At 49.1% G+C, this 16,425-nt stretch overlaps 1 protein-coding gene across 1 annotated transcript; it reads right to left on the reverse strand.

Annotated features, from left to right (window-relative positions):
• Window positions 1-2,167: 2,167 nt before the first annotated feature.
• Window positions 2,168-3,394, reverse strand: ASPACDRAFT_17668 (C2H2-type zinc finger protein; the record flags this gene model as incomplete). The annotated part of the gene is made up of 3 exons (XM_020197185.2): window positions 2,168-2,286; window positions 2,349-2,836; window positions 2,922-3,394. The coding sequence occupies 3 exons, from the start codon at window positions 3,392-3,394 to the stop codon at window positions 2,168-2,170; spliced, it is 1,080 nt and encodes a 359-aa protein (XP_020052882.1).
• Window positions 3,395-16,425: the final 13,031 nt, after the last annotated feature.

Below are 16,425 nucleotides of genomic sequence, written 5' to 3' on the forward strand. Positions count from 1 at the left end.
CTATCGCTTTAGCTTTGCACGGGAATGCTGATCTGGCGATTCTCTTCCGAAATCAGCTCTAGCCCCGGCGACATACATCCAAGGCCATCATCCCACCTGCATACTGGATTGGACTGTACATGATACTTGTTTTCACACGTACAGTATACACTACACATACCCTACCCCCCTCATAAATATCCCTCCTCCTCCACCTCCCCCTCCGCCATCAGAAAGTACATCCACCAAAAGCTCCACCGCAGACACCAAAACCCAGCAAACATAAAACACCGTCCATTTCGTAAAATCCAATCCCCAAAACAACCCTCCCGACAATCCCACACAACAGCGCAGCTGGCCGCCGCCACCACCACTGCCCCAAACTCAGTCCCAAAAGGACCCAGGACTCAACCCACCCACCGAAGGAAAACATACACTATGCCGCTTCGCACAAGCACATACTGTACATACCATACCATACCATATGCCTAGCATCTAGTCGGTTGTGCCATACACTGCAATAAGACGACAGTGCTGCAGTACCTCGTGCACAAACCACAAAAGCTAAGTTACCACTGCATTTACCCATCCACCACCCATTGGCCCCGAGCACACGACCACCCCCGGCCAATTATCAACGAACCCTAAATGACCCAAAAAAGCAGACCTACACAGCAAAAGCCCTAGTGCATGAGCATAGACCATCAACTTTCATTTTGCTTGACTAAGACTGAGACAAACCACAATCTGTGAATAGTGGAAAATGGATTTTCGGGGCGCACGGGGGAGAGGACATCGTGCCTGTACATAGCCTGTAGGGTGACTCGGGCGGGATGGGTGGGAGGGAGCGAGGGTGAAGGAGAGAGCGGGTCGTGCATGAAAATGAGGCGCACGGGGGCAGGCAGGAGGTGGTTTGAGAGTTGCGGGTAGTGGTGGGATTCGGGGACCTTGCTTTCTACTTTTCTTTTTCTCGGGTTGGAGAGCCTGAAAGGCATTGAGGAATGGACAATGACTCGGGGTAGAGTGCCTGTCTAGTCTTTTGAGGCATATAGCAATGGGATGTTCAAGATTTTGATGGACGTTTCAAGCAAGCCGAAAGAAAGTACCTGATGTAGCCCTGCGACGAGGAACACAATTGATCTGAGGGCGTGTAGAGCAACAATGCCAATGTACAGTACTACTAAATAGCACAGCCACCATTCTTGCCCTCAGGGCTTTACTTGGAATACACCAATTACAGAGAATGCAAATAAATGTTCATGTCAAATCTTTATTAGACAATTAATGTATGTAGCGACCGTGGTGACACTGTTGCTTGTGCCTCTAAAATGTTTATGTTTCCAACCAAATCTGAACCATGACATAGGAAAAAATAAAAAAACAAAGATGCAAAACCACCTGCCATTGCCCAATCCATGCTCCGCCCAATTGCAACAAGGGTATATCAGCCAAGCACTCAAAACAGGAAGAGTGCGCCGCCGTTCTGTGAGGTAAAACCCCGTCGAAGAATTCCAGATAAAACCCATTGTCAAGTCCCAAGAACATCTCGTGATAGAGAACAGACAGCCATATGAAAAAGGGCAGGCAAAAGACAAGTAGAAGCCAGATCCGAACCGGGTCAAACAGCCCTGCTGCGTGAACATTTCCTCCCGCATTTCATATCATGCCCTGGAAACGCGAAACAAAATCAACCACTTCCCGCTTGGTATCGGAGTAAGAAATCATGCCAGATGTAGAACAGAAACGATAAACTCCCCAGTCTAACAGATATGACAAAGGAAACAAAAGAAAAACAAAGAAGATAATAAAGACAAAACAACCAGTACCTCTATGGTCATAACTTTGGGTATTCAAGACATCACGAACAACCCACCCAAGCCGTGTACCATGTCTTGCTTGTCCTTGGGGATATAAGATAGAAGGGAGAAAAATATAACGGAGGAAATAACCAGCAAAAGAAAATATAAACGGGGTATCAACACTCAGCCACGTCGGGCGAGTCGGAAAAGAGAAAAAATGGTGGAAGGAAATGATGCTGTTGTACAAAGGAGGAGGCCCCATCATTGAGACAGGCCGCGTCGCACAATGTGATCATCGCGCGACGTAGAGATGAAATGTTGAATTTGCCCCTCTTCGCTGTGAGAGGTTTGAGAGAGGCGTTCGACGTGGACGAGGATGGTGATTGAATTTACTCCTCGTCGTCGCCGGATCCACCCTCCTTTTCTCCTTTGTGAACCTTCTTGTGTCGGCGCAGGTTGGAGACAACCGAGAAGTGGCGACCACAGCCTTCCACGTCACATGCAAATGCTAGATCCCATGCTGTTAGTTTCACAGAACCCCACGTTCGACAAATTCGGTCTGGAACTTACGCTTTTCGCCAGTGTGACTATACATATGGGTCTGGAGCGACGACGGGCGGGTGAACCGCTTGTCACACACCTTGCACTTGTGCTTCTTCTGTGTGTTGGACGGCATCTTAGAGCTAAACTGACTCATCATCGACTGGGGTCCGGGTGGTGCGCTTCCCGTCAAAAGGTTCGAGGGGCGCGGAAGGGTCCGCGACAAATGACCGTTCTCGTAGGATTCCGAGGTTGTCGAGCTATAATCGGTAACCGAAGATTCCACAGATGCCACCGAGGCACTGTAGTAGGGGTAGTTGCTAGCGGAGGAGATCGAGGATCCCGAAGAGTGAGTCGAGGGGAAGCCATAAGAGTCGCCCGAGCCCCGCGCGCTGCGAGGACCATAGATGTTGCGAGGCGTCAAATCCTGGCTAAGCGCGACCATTCCCCGGCTGGCATCCAGAGCATCACCGAAAGTCGGGGCAGAGGCAGGATGCGATTGACTGACGCGAGCATCACTGTGAAGCAAAAATAATTGTAAGCATATATTCGTTTGCTCTTTCCAGGCGCTCTAAGCAGCTGCGCATTGGAGGGTCATCTTACGCATGGGATATCCGTCGGTCTTGGTGCATGTGGGGAGCGTAGCTCAAAGGTGCATAGCTGGCTGGCGCATAGCTGGTCATGGGGGAAGCTGTGGTGTAAGCGGGAGCTTGCTCAAACGATGTGCGTGGGATATCGTGTGACAATCCCATCATCTCCGGTCCGGGGTAGCTTGTGGCCGTGGCAGTGGAATAGTTGCTTCCGGCAACCATGGAGGGGGCGGACACGGGGATGCTAGAATATGACATCGACATCGCCGCGGGGCGGCTCACTTCCTCCTGCTTGACATGGTTGAGGCCAATCGGACTGGGTGCGAGAGCTGTCGCATATACGGGAGGGTTGGAGTGGGAGGTTGTTTGAGCGGCGGCCCATGGATCGGTGAATTGAGGAGGGGTGTGGTGAATGTTGTGGTGATAGACACTATCGAAGCCCATCCCGCCGTATTGGCGGTTTTGGTTTTCAATGACCATCGTCATGGAGAATAGTGGTGATCGCACGTAGCGGACGTTGATTGTTGGAGGGAGGTAGCGTGGTTGACGTTGACGATCGGAGTATCCCTAGGAAGGTAGGAACACAACAAACCAAGAGCAAGCAACTGCGCGCGTGCGATTTGGTGGAAGGAAGGAGGGGAGGGGAATCAGGAAAGATCAGGTATAGATGATCGAGGGTGAAAGATGATCAACACAAGAAGAGTAATGTGTTGGAAGAGAAAAAGGTAGCTGGTAGGAAGGGATCCGCGCTTTAATGTATAGAATGGAAGAAAGATGCGCAGGGGAAAGCAGCTGTGTAAATAGTCGAAGAGATATTTGGTTCTGAGACAGAGACAGAGAATATGTAAATGGCTCTTTGGTCAAGGACCCGACAGATAGGAAGAAGGAAAGACAGTCTGGGGAAGGGCCCGAAGGGGATCGGCGAAGCTTATGAACAAATACAGGATCTCAGCATGAGGATGGACCGCAGGGACGAAAGGAAGCCCTGGCGTTGCCGTGTTGGTGATGGGTTTAGTGTCACTGACGACGTCCCGTCGGGGACGGTTGCAGATCGTTCCTTTGGGCCTCTTAGGCTTCGAAACGGCGCCAATGTTGAAAATGATTAAACAAAATAAAATAAAATAAAATTCAAGCGAAATAAATCATCACATTTACCGACAGAGAAAATGGAAAGCATCAAAAGAGAAAAAGCAATGAATTAGTGTAGTGATTCTAGTGGTTTAGTTCAGTTTACTTAGTGGGTAGCAGGCACTGGGGCAGGTTAGACTACGGTAGAGGAAAAAGTGGGAAAAGGGAAATCTCCAAATGGGAACCAGTTCCTCGGGTGATTCTCAAGGTTTTGGATGGGTCTTCCTTATTTTTCTTTTCCCTGGTTGTTTTTCTGCGCTTCTTTTTTTCTTTTTGGGGATTTTTATGAGCGGGAGAGGAGAGGGGAGAGGGGGGTGGAGGTGGAGGGGTGCCAAAAGAGAATAAAAAAGAGAAAAAAAAACAAAAACAAAAATTAACGATTTTTGTTTTTGGTCCCTCTCGACTTTCCCTTTTCTCCTCTTCTCATTTCCTTTTTCTGTTTTGTCATTTTCTTTTCTTATTTTTGCTTTTCCCACTTCCAATCGTTTTCCATTTCTCGCCTTTCCCTCTTTCGACCAAATTTTCTTTTTTCCCAATCTGAATTCCCATCTTGCCCTTTTTTGGTTCTTGGTTCTTCTTTTTCCTCTCTCTGCATCGCTCCTCTTTCTCAAGCCATCTCATGACTAATAGATCTTTCTCAAATCAAACCTACTCTTTGGTTCAAGTCTCCCTCTCTCCTTCTTCAATCTTAGTACGTAGTTCATACGCTAGATTTCTATTTTTGTGCATTGGATGGCGGAGAGAGAGGGGAGTAAGTGGCATCTCTCGTTGGCTACTCTCGCCCTGAGTAAATCTGATACCCAGGCATCAACCCCGGCCCGCCCAAACCAATCAACGAAACACAATGCAGCAAAAAATCCTCATTCGAAACACGCACGTCAATTACGCCCCCTTCCCCCCGAGTTTTAACACTACATACATTCATTCATTGAAGGCACTTTAAGTTCATACGGCACACAAAAACCAATTGCGCCCGGTGTTAGGGAGTACTGAGTATGATGAGATCACTTTCGAAACTAAGGTAGGATCTTGAATTTTGTTTACCATGTAAAACGGGGAAAGAAAGCAGCAGGGGTAGCGGCAAAAGATCTGAAACTCCGGCATTCAGAAAAGGGAACCACAATCATGTGTGTCCATGCACATATGCAAATCTGGTAGAAGAAGAAGATGATGATGATGATTACTACCCCTTCAAGAGGTACAGTACTTCGTAGTAAGCTTTTGCTTTTCCACGGTTCTGCAACATGTGGTTGTTTAAGATTGTAATCCGTAAAATCGCAATCGGTGTCTCTAATCTGCATAGGAGACTCGGCTACTCTAGTTTTTGAGCACCGTCTGGGTGGTAGGCAGTGAGAACTACTACCTACCGAGTATACTCCTTCCTTCGCACACGCACATGAGACAGGCAATTACAGTAAGTGCTCACTCATACAAATGAGGGTTGACGCGGAAAGGCGACTACAGCCACAAGGCAACAGAGAGAGAGAGAGAAAAAGTCAATGACCAAAAGGGCAAAAGCAAAAAGGAGGCAAATGATGAAGAGGGGAAATGGGAGGGGAGGGGGAGGGTTAGAGAGAAGGAAAGGAAAGCAGAGGTGGTGGAGTTTCTCTATTGTGCAGAAGTAAATGCAGAAGGGAGAAATAAAAAAGCATGGACACTTGACATCACGAAAAGAGACAAGCAAAAAGCAACAAGTAGCAAGCAAAGCAAAAGCAAAGCATTAGAGTAAAAGGGAATGGCGTGTAGTATGGAGTCTTCAATTCAGGTACCAGACCGATTTTGCACCGTGTGTCTGGTGGTTTAGTCACCGTCCCCGTCCCCGAGGGAGTTACGTACTCTTGACTCCATAATCCTTCCATCAATACTTTCCCTTCTGATGTCTGTATTGTGTACGTACCTTAGTGAGTGTTATATGGCAGGCTGGCAAGTGCGGCAATAACGCTCCATTCACTGTGTCCCATTCAAGTCATCATCATAAGGGGCGGCGGCATTGAGCCGACAGACCTTACCCAGAGTGGTAGGTTCACTTAGGGGAGGGCATTGAAGGTAAGTGGAGAGGAGGGGCGGGGGTTTGTGCCGTGTCTATACAAAGTAGTCCAATGACCAATGTCGGGAAGAGAGGACCAGCACCAAAACAGCAAAGCGTGGCACCAGGGAAGGCATGAAAAGGGTTTAGGGGCAACTGAAGCATGGATGGAATTGGGAAAAGACAAAAAAATTACAGGAGGGCAGGCAGCGCCAAGAGTTAAGCTTAGATGCACTGATGCAGCGACCAAGGTTCACCTTGAGCCCTTGGAGTGTGTGTTTCAAGGTAGCGGGGAAAGTGGCAGATCACAAAGATACGTCAAAGGGTACACCCGTTCCGTGGGGGAGAAAGGTCACTCTGCTGAACAATAACATGGTTGTTAGAAAAGTTTTCCCATGCGTACCTGTGTGGACCAAGCCTTCTTTTGCTCCCCTACCCCCACCCCCTACGTACCAACTATTCTTATGGAGTATGGCCTCTGCTGAATCTGATTGAATCATCTCCTGTCTCTTTTTTTTTTTGTCGGCTCCCCCATCCAGCTCTCATGCTTTTGCCGTTTTGGAATCTGGTAACTTTGAGGAGTGACGGCGGAATACACTACGGTGGCCGGTAATATTACAGCACGATTAAGTCGATCGATATGAAATGGAAGCACTCCAGAAGGGGATTCGAGAAGAAGGTTCGCAGTTGCACTCTTCAAACACATCACAGCCAAAGAATGGGCCGATGGGCTTCCTACCCTCCCCCTTAACTGTAACTGTAGAAGTTGATGGGTGTGCGCGTCCAATGGTGGCATTCCACCCACGCCATCTTGCACAGAACATGTTACGCAAGAAAGCGACCAAGAACTCCAAAGTCTCCGAGTTGGGGCAGGGTGATTGGTCCATCTAGGGTTGAAGTGGTGAGGATGGTGGTGGTGGTGGTGGTGGTGGTGGTGGTGGTGGTGATGACTTGGCCCCCTTGGAGAACGCTGCTGCGGGCTGCTGCGGGCTGGTAGTATGTCAGTGATAATGGTGGTGGTGTCCAGGAGGCGGTATGGGTGAAGGTTTCCCCTCAGGGACTGAGCGGAACCAGATGCATAGTTCAATGATATATCGGTCATTTAGTATGTACAGTACGACTGACTCGGGCAGCCTTGATTCGATGCATCTACCGCGAAAGCGCAGTAGTCAGATAACCCCGCCGCAGAGGGTGATTACTGATGTATGTACATAGAGTACCTCTGTATGTACGGCGATGCAATGCGCGTGCGAAATTGATTCTTGAGAGCTCGGCAGCAGACAGCCATTCACATCGCCCGGCTTGAACCGGGATCTATGAGGTGAAGCTGCCTTTTTTCCTCCATCCATCACTCACATCGGAAATGGCTGGGGGGCGGGCGGGGGATCCCCCAAGGCTGTCGTCGGTCAACGGTTGACGATGACGATAATGTGCCGCGATCCATGAACTAGGTATGCATGCAAGCGAGTCTAATACATTTCCGTGGTTATCGAGGGCCATGACTAAAGAAACCACCAGATGACCGTACTGTGTATGATGATGGTGATGATAGTGTTGTTATTACAGTAGAAATGAATGAGGCCTCCAATGCAAAATGACGACATGGCTTTAGGACGAAATCGGGAATTCATCCATTTTCCGCATTCTGCAGAGATGGCGCTCGCGTGCATTTCATTTGAGTACGAGGTAACTTTGCGATCCTTGCCTCCTGTTCCTCCCCATCCTCTTTCTCCTCCCGCAGCGAAGGGCCAATGTGGGTGGGTATCTCAATGCGCGGGGGTGATGATGGAGTCGGAGGCTCCTTCGGAATGAAGCTGTTGTCAGCGTCATACAAATGAAAAGCTCAGGCCTTACGCGCTGGCTAGTGGCCAACGAGGCCCCGCCTTGAAGATGGATAATGACGAGCACGGGAACATCGAGCATCAACCGCCGTCATCAACATCGTCCTGGGGGTGCAGCATCGCATCGGCAGGGTCTCTTCGAGCAATTAAGCCGATATTAAAAAGCAATCATGCGATCGAAGTACCAATCGCAGAGACACAAGGATGCGGTTTCAGCCGGTCGATGTCGATAAATTGAGGTAGTATCAGTGTAATATAATCTAATGAGATGACATTAAACATGAGACCACTGAAGTATGAAAAGCCCTGGTGAATGGCTAATTTGCTACATAGTATGTGACTATGTGTGTGTACTTCAAGGGTAGTAGTTAGTGGTAGACAGCAGCGACGGCAGGCGCAACCTATGTTGCGATTCAGATCGCAGCCACGTTAGCGGGATGATTTCCATGGTCTGACCCGCCAGTCCCTCGGTTCGAGGCTTGTCTGATGACATGGGGGACTGACTGGCATTGGAACTGGATCTCTCCCTTCTCTATCTTCGAGTTAGTGCCTAGTAACTCATGTCTGTTGTGCCTGCATCCATATAAAACTATTTTGATTTCTGCTTTTGCTTCTCTAGGATAAAGCACAGTCCAAGTGGCAGATAAGTTATTACATATTAGGTGACGGTCGAGATGGGGCAGATATTGATATAGCGTTGTTTTTTTTTCTATAATCAGGATTCCTGCTTTTCCGACCACAACTCTGATTGTGGATGTGGACACTAATCTGAATCGAACTATTCAGAGATCTTTAAATTGCATTGTCCTAAATGGTCGCACTATTTGACCGGATCCCCTCCACACCGACGTCAGAGCACGGAAGACACCAGCCCGTCTCCCTAACGCTAGCGGCACGGAATCGGGGAACTTCAATTTAGCAACCAGGCCAAGTGACGAGGTTCGAACACATCACACGCAATAATAAAATGTCTCCAGTCTATTTACGCAGTGTCCCACCGGTGTGGTGGAAAGGGAAAATAAAGAAATAACTAAGTAGCATGGACTAACTTGTTAGAATACAAATCTCTTCCCCTCTCTCCCACACCACTATTCAATATTAGCGATGGGGGGCAAAGCGGGATAGAGAGGCGAAATATGTGAGCACGGAGTTGGAACTGTCCTTGTACCCCAACCCAATTACGTGCATAGGATGAGAGATACCCGAGTCGAACAAAGGGTCAATGACCTCAATATCCGAGTTTCGCACCTAATTTGATGACGCTGCAATCGTTACCTCGTGAAAGGAAGGAGACTTTTGATCTGTTCCCTGGAATCTGGTGTCAACAGACCAACTGATTGACAAGCTCTTTGTCTGGGGTATTGTCGATTAACTTCCAGCTCCCCTCTCTTGCCATATGGCCCCGGATGAATCTGTATAGAGTCGATCACACAGGCACCGGTACCGGTACCGGAGATGGACACATGGGCAAGTTCCCGAGAGCATATTCAACCTAACCTCCATCCATCCAGCAGCACCACCACCACCACCTCACAGTCCACCCCGTCGACAATCCCAGCATCCACCATCTAAACCCACAAGGCTAGGGAGATGTCAAAGTGGATGCTCGGGTGCAGGATTGACGGACGCCCACTTTCTGCAACCGCTCGGCTGGGGCGTTGTTTTTTTTTATTTGTTCGCCCACTTTTTTGACCTGGGAGGTCGGTGGCCGGTGGCTGCTTTAGCTGCACATGGAGCATCAAAAAGAAACTTAAAAAGGAAAAACAAAGTTAGGACGATCGCAAGGAGGATCAATATGATAGGTACAACTCGCTATGGCTCGGTACTAGCGTCGTTGTTTTAAGTTTGACTGAACCCTACTGATGGGATGGGCTGGTCGGCAAAGGTGATTTGACCAGGAAAAAGAAAAAAAGGACAATGGACTAACAGGGACTGAGCGACAGGGGAATCATTTCCATCTCACACAGCTGTAGAGGGACCACATGCAGCGGTGCAAGATCCATCCACACATTCCTTGCCTTTTCTTCCCCCTCCTTCCCCATCCCCCTCACCCCAACCTCAAATCGCGCGCACGGGAGAAGAGGTGAAGGTTTCACTGCAGTCCGACCATCAGATATGCAGAAGGGGGGGGGCACGCACCCATGAACGGTGGCTAAGGGTACTTACTGCCTGGAGAGCATCATAACGTTTGTCTGGTTCAAACTCGTGATTAGAGTTGAGAAAAGGGACTTGAGGGATATTTTCTCCTGTACGCAATTTCCAAGAAAGCGGTTCTTCCTTGGATAAAGTTGATGGGTGGGATACAGAGTCCACGAGAAGAAGCAAATTGGACGGGAAGATGACCGAACCATCCCAGAAAGGAATTGACCTGGCAACCTACTTGAAATCCACTCGAGAGGGAAAAACTGGGACCATGGAACGGCGAAAGTCTCGACATACCGGATAGAGCAGGTGCATAGTCAAGGAGCCACTGATGTGGGCGCATGGAGACAGCGGCGACGGAACGTGGGTCGGGGAGGAGGGAAGGAAAATTCCCCACCCGGCTTTTGGTACGAAGCACGAGGGCCGGCCATGCGATTGCCAAAGATTTCAGACCACTTTACTCGAGTTCTGGACCATGGATCCCCAACTAGTGGTTCTTGGAGGAGCGAAGAAGCAAGATCAATGGAAACATCCTCCAGAACTATCTCACGAAACTAAGTGAACTGCTCGTACCCTTGCCGAGACAAGAAGCAGGGACTAACCTTGTTCCGAGAACCATCACCACAGGCTCGGGTCCTTTGAGACTCCATGCTCCATGCTCCATGCTCCAAAGAGACGCGAACCAATAGTCTAAGTCGCTACTACGGGGAACTAACTAGGCCAAGCTTGGCTGACAGCATGAAGCTAAGCTGCCCCTCTCTCTCAGCTTTTTAGGGATTGCACGGAGAACTTGGGCCTTCCGCTTTGTACACAAACCAGAAGTACGAAGACAACTCTGGGGACATGGATTCTCACTTCCGAACTTCGCAAGCAAGAGAGAGCGAAAGGGTCAAGCCATCCTTGGTCCACCAGACATGCCGTCCTGTACAGCACGGAATTAGCGCATGTTTGGAGTCAGCCCACAGCCTCGAAGGTATTGCGTATACCTCTTGGATGCTCCTTTTCATTGGTATACCATTGCACGCAACAGGTGGGCTGCAGTTTCCAATATAGATGGTGGCAAACTGTAGCTCGCTCCTGAGAAATCGCCTCTGGAGTCCTCGCGACGCATCATCAGTGAGGCTGTTGTGTGCTTATTCCGTCCCTCCTCGGTAAAGCTGCCTTGGTAGATGAGCGTCACAGACGGGGAGGGATGGGATACTCGGGTGGCCCATTCTGATACAGTGAGGAGAAGCATCGCTTCTCCGATTCGTAGATCCTTTTAGGTCTCGGGATTGTTTCAGCCCTGGCTGACAAGAGTGTGCGCCATCCATTGACATGCCACTGTCCCTCCCCGTTTGTTGTATTTCATCTATATGACTGACCAATAGAATGCATCTTCACACACTACATATCTCTGTCCTGACCATCAGTTCCAGGCCAATAAGGGTTGAGCTTCAAGCTCATCAACTCCGTCCTCGGCACGCACAAACAAACAGGGCCCGGGTTAGCAGGTAGGCTTGGATCCTTTTGATCCTAAGGCACCAAACAAGCATTTAATCTCAACGCCTACTGCCAAATGTTAACGTTGAGGTGAAGCTACTGCTTTAGTACAATATTGAGGGGCTTGAGATACACGATGAACTACCAACTCATGATTTAACCTGTCTAAACTTCAGTCCTCGGACTTTGGGCATCTAGAATTCTCTGCTAGAGGTAGGGCAGGGTGGGATGTATCGAGGCCCCCTCCCCCGACGAAGGCGCGGAATTATTGCAATGCTGGGTTGCCCAGAACAGGAGAGCCGAAATCGCAGCAGGTATGCGGGATGGACGAGGAGGTCCAAGCGGGTACGCATTATTGCGTAGGTAGGAGTCAACCCGCCCCCGACAATTCGAGGAGGGAAGGTTGGTTGCCCTGAGTGTGTCAATGCTTGGGCCGGAGGAATGAAAAGAGGATTGCAGTGTGATGTAAAATTGTACTCCGTACTCCAGTCAGTCGTGATGAATCTCGGCTGGAAAGTGATAGTGCAGCACCTACTGTGCACTATCTATTCGATGGATTGAATCGGTGGCTGTATACCAACTCATGCTGATTTGTCTTTTGACCGCCGGATCCGCTTTTTTCCAGCGCGGACCCCGTGCTTCCTCGAGTCCTTCTTTGCGCCCGCCTGCCGGCTTCACCGCTTTTCTTCCTGCCTGTCTCCCCTCCTTTATCGACTCGATCTCCTTTCCCCCTCCTTTACCTGCTTGCTGCCCGGGGGAGGCAAGAAGGGAACAGACTGGGGAATAAACCCGACTTTGTAGATAAACAAGTTCCATCACGGAAACACCGTCCTAATGCCATCCCTCCATCCTCACCCAAACTTCATCAGTCATCCTAACTTGAACCCTTTAGGTTCGCTCTCATTGCAGGGATTGGATCTAAGCCTATCTTGGCAGCTCGTAGATTACCGGAATAGGTAGAGCTGGGGGTGTGGAGTTAGGTTGTGGGTGGATTTCTCACACACACCATCTCCCGGGAAGCCCCTCCAGGGCCATTTTTCCATTTTGTGCCACTTTAAAGTGTTAGCTTTGACACGGCACATCATCTCCCCAAAAACGCGTAACCTGGGCTCCATAAACGGTCACCCAATCATCAAGCCACATACCCACTTTCAGTTTAAGCTGAGTCCTGACTGCTGTGCCCCTCTCCCTCAAGGAGGAGTCAAGAATCTGATTTCCCCCCCCATTGCGGGGAGCCCCAATCGAGTAACCCGGTGGGGAAAATACTATCCTCTTCTGGGTTAGGGTATAAAAGGTTTGCCAGTGTGCTTTGCTCACTGAAATAACTTAGTTACAGTGGTTGGCTTTTTGAGGTGGTTTGTTCGTCACTCTACTTTACTTTAGAACGGGAGAAATATAGGGAGTGGATCTGCGGGCCACCCGCTCTGCCTTCCTTATTTGCAGGTCAGCTCTACCGACTGACTTTCCCTTCTGCTCCCGACTCCCACCCAAACTATGAGGACTCAGCCTCTTAAGGGTACTAATCTATTGATGCATGGTTGATGTTGGTGGCGCGGCTAACTACACCATCTACTTGCATTGTGGCTTTTTTTGTATGCATGCTTGCTTGCTTACGCTTTGGACTACTCCGTCCCTTCGTACTCAGTGGTTGCTTGTCCAGTGCTTGCCTGCTTTTTCGCTGAGTTGCCTAGATACAAGCCTGAAGTATAACCAAGATACTACACTGCACAACAGGCTCAGATATCCTCAGGCATTTTCCTCGCGGAAGCACCGAAATCTGTTACCCTTACACTTCTGAGTTATTCTCCACCATACACTACTACGAACACCCTAACTTTACTGGCAGTAGAAGCGAGATTAGACATGCACCGCACACTTACGAGTCCCTACTAAGTTCATCTTGGCTTCTAATTTTAACAGCGGAAGCCATATTCCACGCGGGAGAGAAGGGCAGAAAGCTCATGAACTCCCCCCCACCCCTTTCAACAGATTCACAGTAACCGCAACGAGTATATCTGCTGTCCTGTCCAAGGGGGAACGAAGGAGATGGAGTGGCCCATGTGTTAACCGAAGCGAGCTGGCGGCCAGAGTCTTGGCAAATTGGGATATTGGCACATGGCCGGCTGGCTGGAACAAGATCCTATGGAGCAGACGGTAAATCTATAGAAACCCCTGAGTGATAGTGATGTGGTGGTGTGCTGCTGCAATTGTGAGGCTAGGTATGCCACTATGGTACTCGAGTACATCTGACTATTGCTATAAACCAGGTACAGTACATACTTATAGTTGACTATAGTGTTGGCAGTATCGATAAGCCCTAGCAATCAGAGACAACCCTCGATAGCGATCGACGATCACTCACACAGGCACTCACACACATACGGTAGTGCATGGAGTAACTAAGATCTGCAGTACCTGAACTGCCCTAGTGAAGCTGACATCCCCCCCTCCCCATCCCCCAATGATCTGGAACCTCCCCATCCCCCCCGTCCCGATCATAGTCAAGGCGCCAAACTGTCTTGCAAGAATTCAGGAACAGGAAATCTGCCATCGCGGGAGGAACTGGACCGGAACTTGGACCACAGACACACTTTCTTTCTCGGGGAGGGGGTTTTGATTTCACACTACCTTACCCATATCATTTGAATCCAGTTTGACAGCAAAGAGAGATTTGCTTGACTACCTACCGGTTAGAATTCTGAAATGCAGCGCACCAGGCCAAAAGTCCATGGACTCCACCTGTGTTGAGCTGGCACGCACTTCCGTCAGGGGAAAGGGAAAGGAGATGAAGGGTAGTGGACGAAAAGGGAAATTCGATCACAACCAAATTGAAAAAAAAAAAAGAAAACGGATTTTTAAACAATCTGTCAAATCTGCACGGGGCCCCTTTTTCTCTTGTTCTTGGCAGGATCCCACCGAGCGGCAGATCGTCGGTGATTAACATGATGGCGTTCAAGGGGATGTACGGTAGATTATAGTGGGAATTTGCATATACAGGTATAGTATCAAAGTGGCTGGTTGGGTGTGTACGGTAAGATGAGCGGAGATTGGAAGAAAGATAGATGAATAGGGATGGGTTGAGTATACTTGTAGGAGTGACTCACTACCTACCTAGACATGGCGGTGGCTCCATTGTCCTAGCACAGTGCCATCTCTTCAACTGTCCTACCCATAGTAGTAGGTAACTGAGTTATTATCCCTTTTGGTCAGTAGTTCATCAGACAGTAGGTTATATCTCTCGGCATTCAGCTGAGAAACCAGCCAGCCAGCTAGCCCCATGATCCAGTAGCGTTACTGCTCTCACAGAGCACACTCAAGAAACACCTCAAAGAGGGAATTAGAAAACTCAATCCCCAATTGTGGATGTCCTGCAGGGGCAAAATCCCTTTTTCTCTTACCAGAGGTTCGGGATCCAGAGGCAATGAGAGAGATCACGCGTGCCAAGAGAAATCGAACCCCGACTGAACTTTCCATCGATGTTCTTTTGCGGTTTTAGGTGTAGCGTTCTCTCTGTCAATGTCCAGACATTTGGATAGGTTTTAGCATCAACCTTGAAGTTACCAATCAGGAAAAGGGCAAAAGCTACTACTCTAGGTACCGTACTCAACAGTTGCGGGAAGCGGAGCTCTCAGAACTAAAAGCCACCAACACATGGTCTCCGCTTCTTCGGGAAATGGAGTAAAACCGAGAACGAACCATCACCTTCATCTGGTTCGTTTCCGTAGTGGCAGGTCTAGCTTACCTTTCTTTCGCAGTTCCCATGGCTGAATTTTTTGACAGTCCCCCCCAACCCCCTTCCCTTTCCCGCCCAGACGGAGACTTGGGGTTAACTTTAGACCGGGGTGTAGGTAGTCAGTAACCACTGGTCACATTGGAGAGCCCCTCTTGTAAACCTATGGATAGAAACATGGGTCCCTCCAATCTCGTGGGTTGTTCTCGGAGCAGGGGAAGATGAAAGAAAGTGGGGGTGCAGAATTGGAGGCAATTGAAGGGGAACAGGGACCGTAGCCGGGAAAAAGGCACTGCGCAGTTTGATATGATGGATGCTTAATGAAATCAAGTATACATGTTCTTCCTCATTGGCGTGGGACTCCGGTAAACCCCCGTAGTCAATGAGAAAGACTGAAAGCTGAGTTCTGCAGGTGCAACTGCACTGTCTAGCTTAGTAGTTATTTACATGAGTACTGTTTGATCCTCAGCCACAGCAAGACTGTCAACTGATTGTACGGGCAACCTCGTACAAATCATACTTCTCCGCGGAATGAGGCGGAAAGCCCGGTGGCAACTTCGGATTCAAGATCACCACCAGCGGGGCGGCTCAAAAGATAAAGCACCTCAGACACTCCCCGCGCACAATTACTTTGTGTACCTAGTACTCCCCGAGCAAGTGCCCGTAGCTGTAAGATCACGCTCCTCTCCAAATAAGCAAGCCACCTGCGAAGAGAACAGCAAGCCCGCGCGAGCAGAACGCTATTGGCAAGCAAAGGGAAAATTAAAAAGGAAAGAAAAGGAAAACAAAAAAGAAAAAAAAGAAAAGAAAAGAAAAATAACAATACTCCAAATACCCTCGCGCTAAACCAAACGGACAGAGAGAGCATGCTAACGCAGCCGCAACTTTTCCCCGGGGTACCGGCAGATAGTCGATAGCCGAGCTTGGCTCCGACAGATGGCCCAATCAGACCCGATGTCCCTCCCACAAGCTGACGCGTGCACATTTCCATCCCACGCTATTCTGCTTTAAGCCCGGGGAACGGAGCCCTGCGCTATTCCTGCTCAGGCATATGGCTTGCCCTGTTTATGCGCAAGGGTTTCTTTTTTGTGTTGTTGTTTGTGGTTTTTTTTTTTCCGCCCTTAGATTTTCCTTTGGTTATATTTGTTGATAGATTATAGGTAGCTAA

Source organism: Aspergillus aculeatus (assembly GCF_001890905.1).
Source record: "Aspergillus aculeatus ATCC 16872 unplaced genomic scaffold ASPACscaffold_16, whole genome shotgun sequence".
In the NCBI taxonomy this organism is placed as follows: domain Eukaryota; kingdom Fungi; phylum Ascomycota; class Eurotiomycetes; order Eurotiales; family Aspergillaceae; genus Aspergillus; species Aspergillus aculeatus.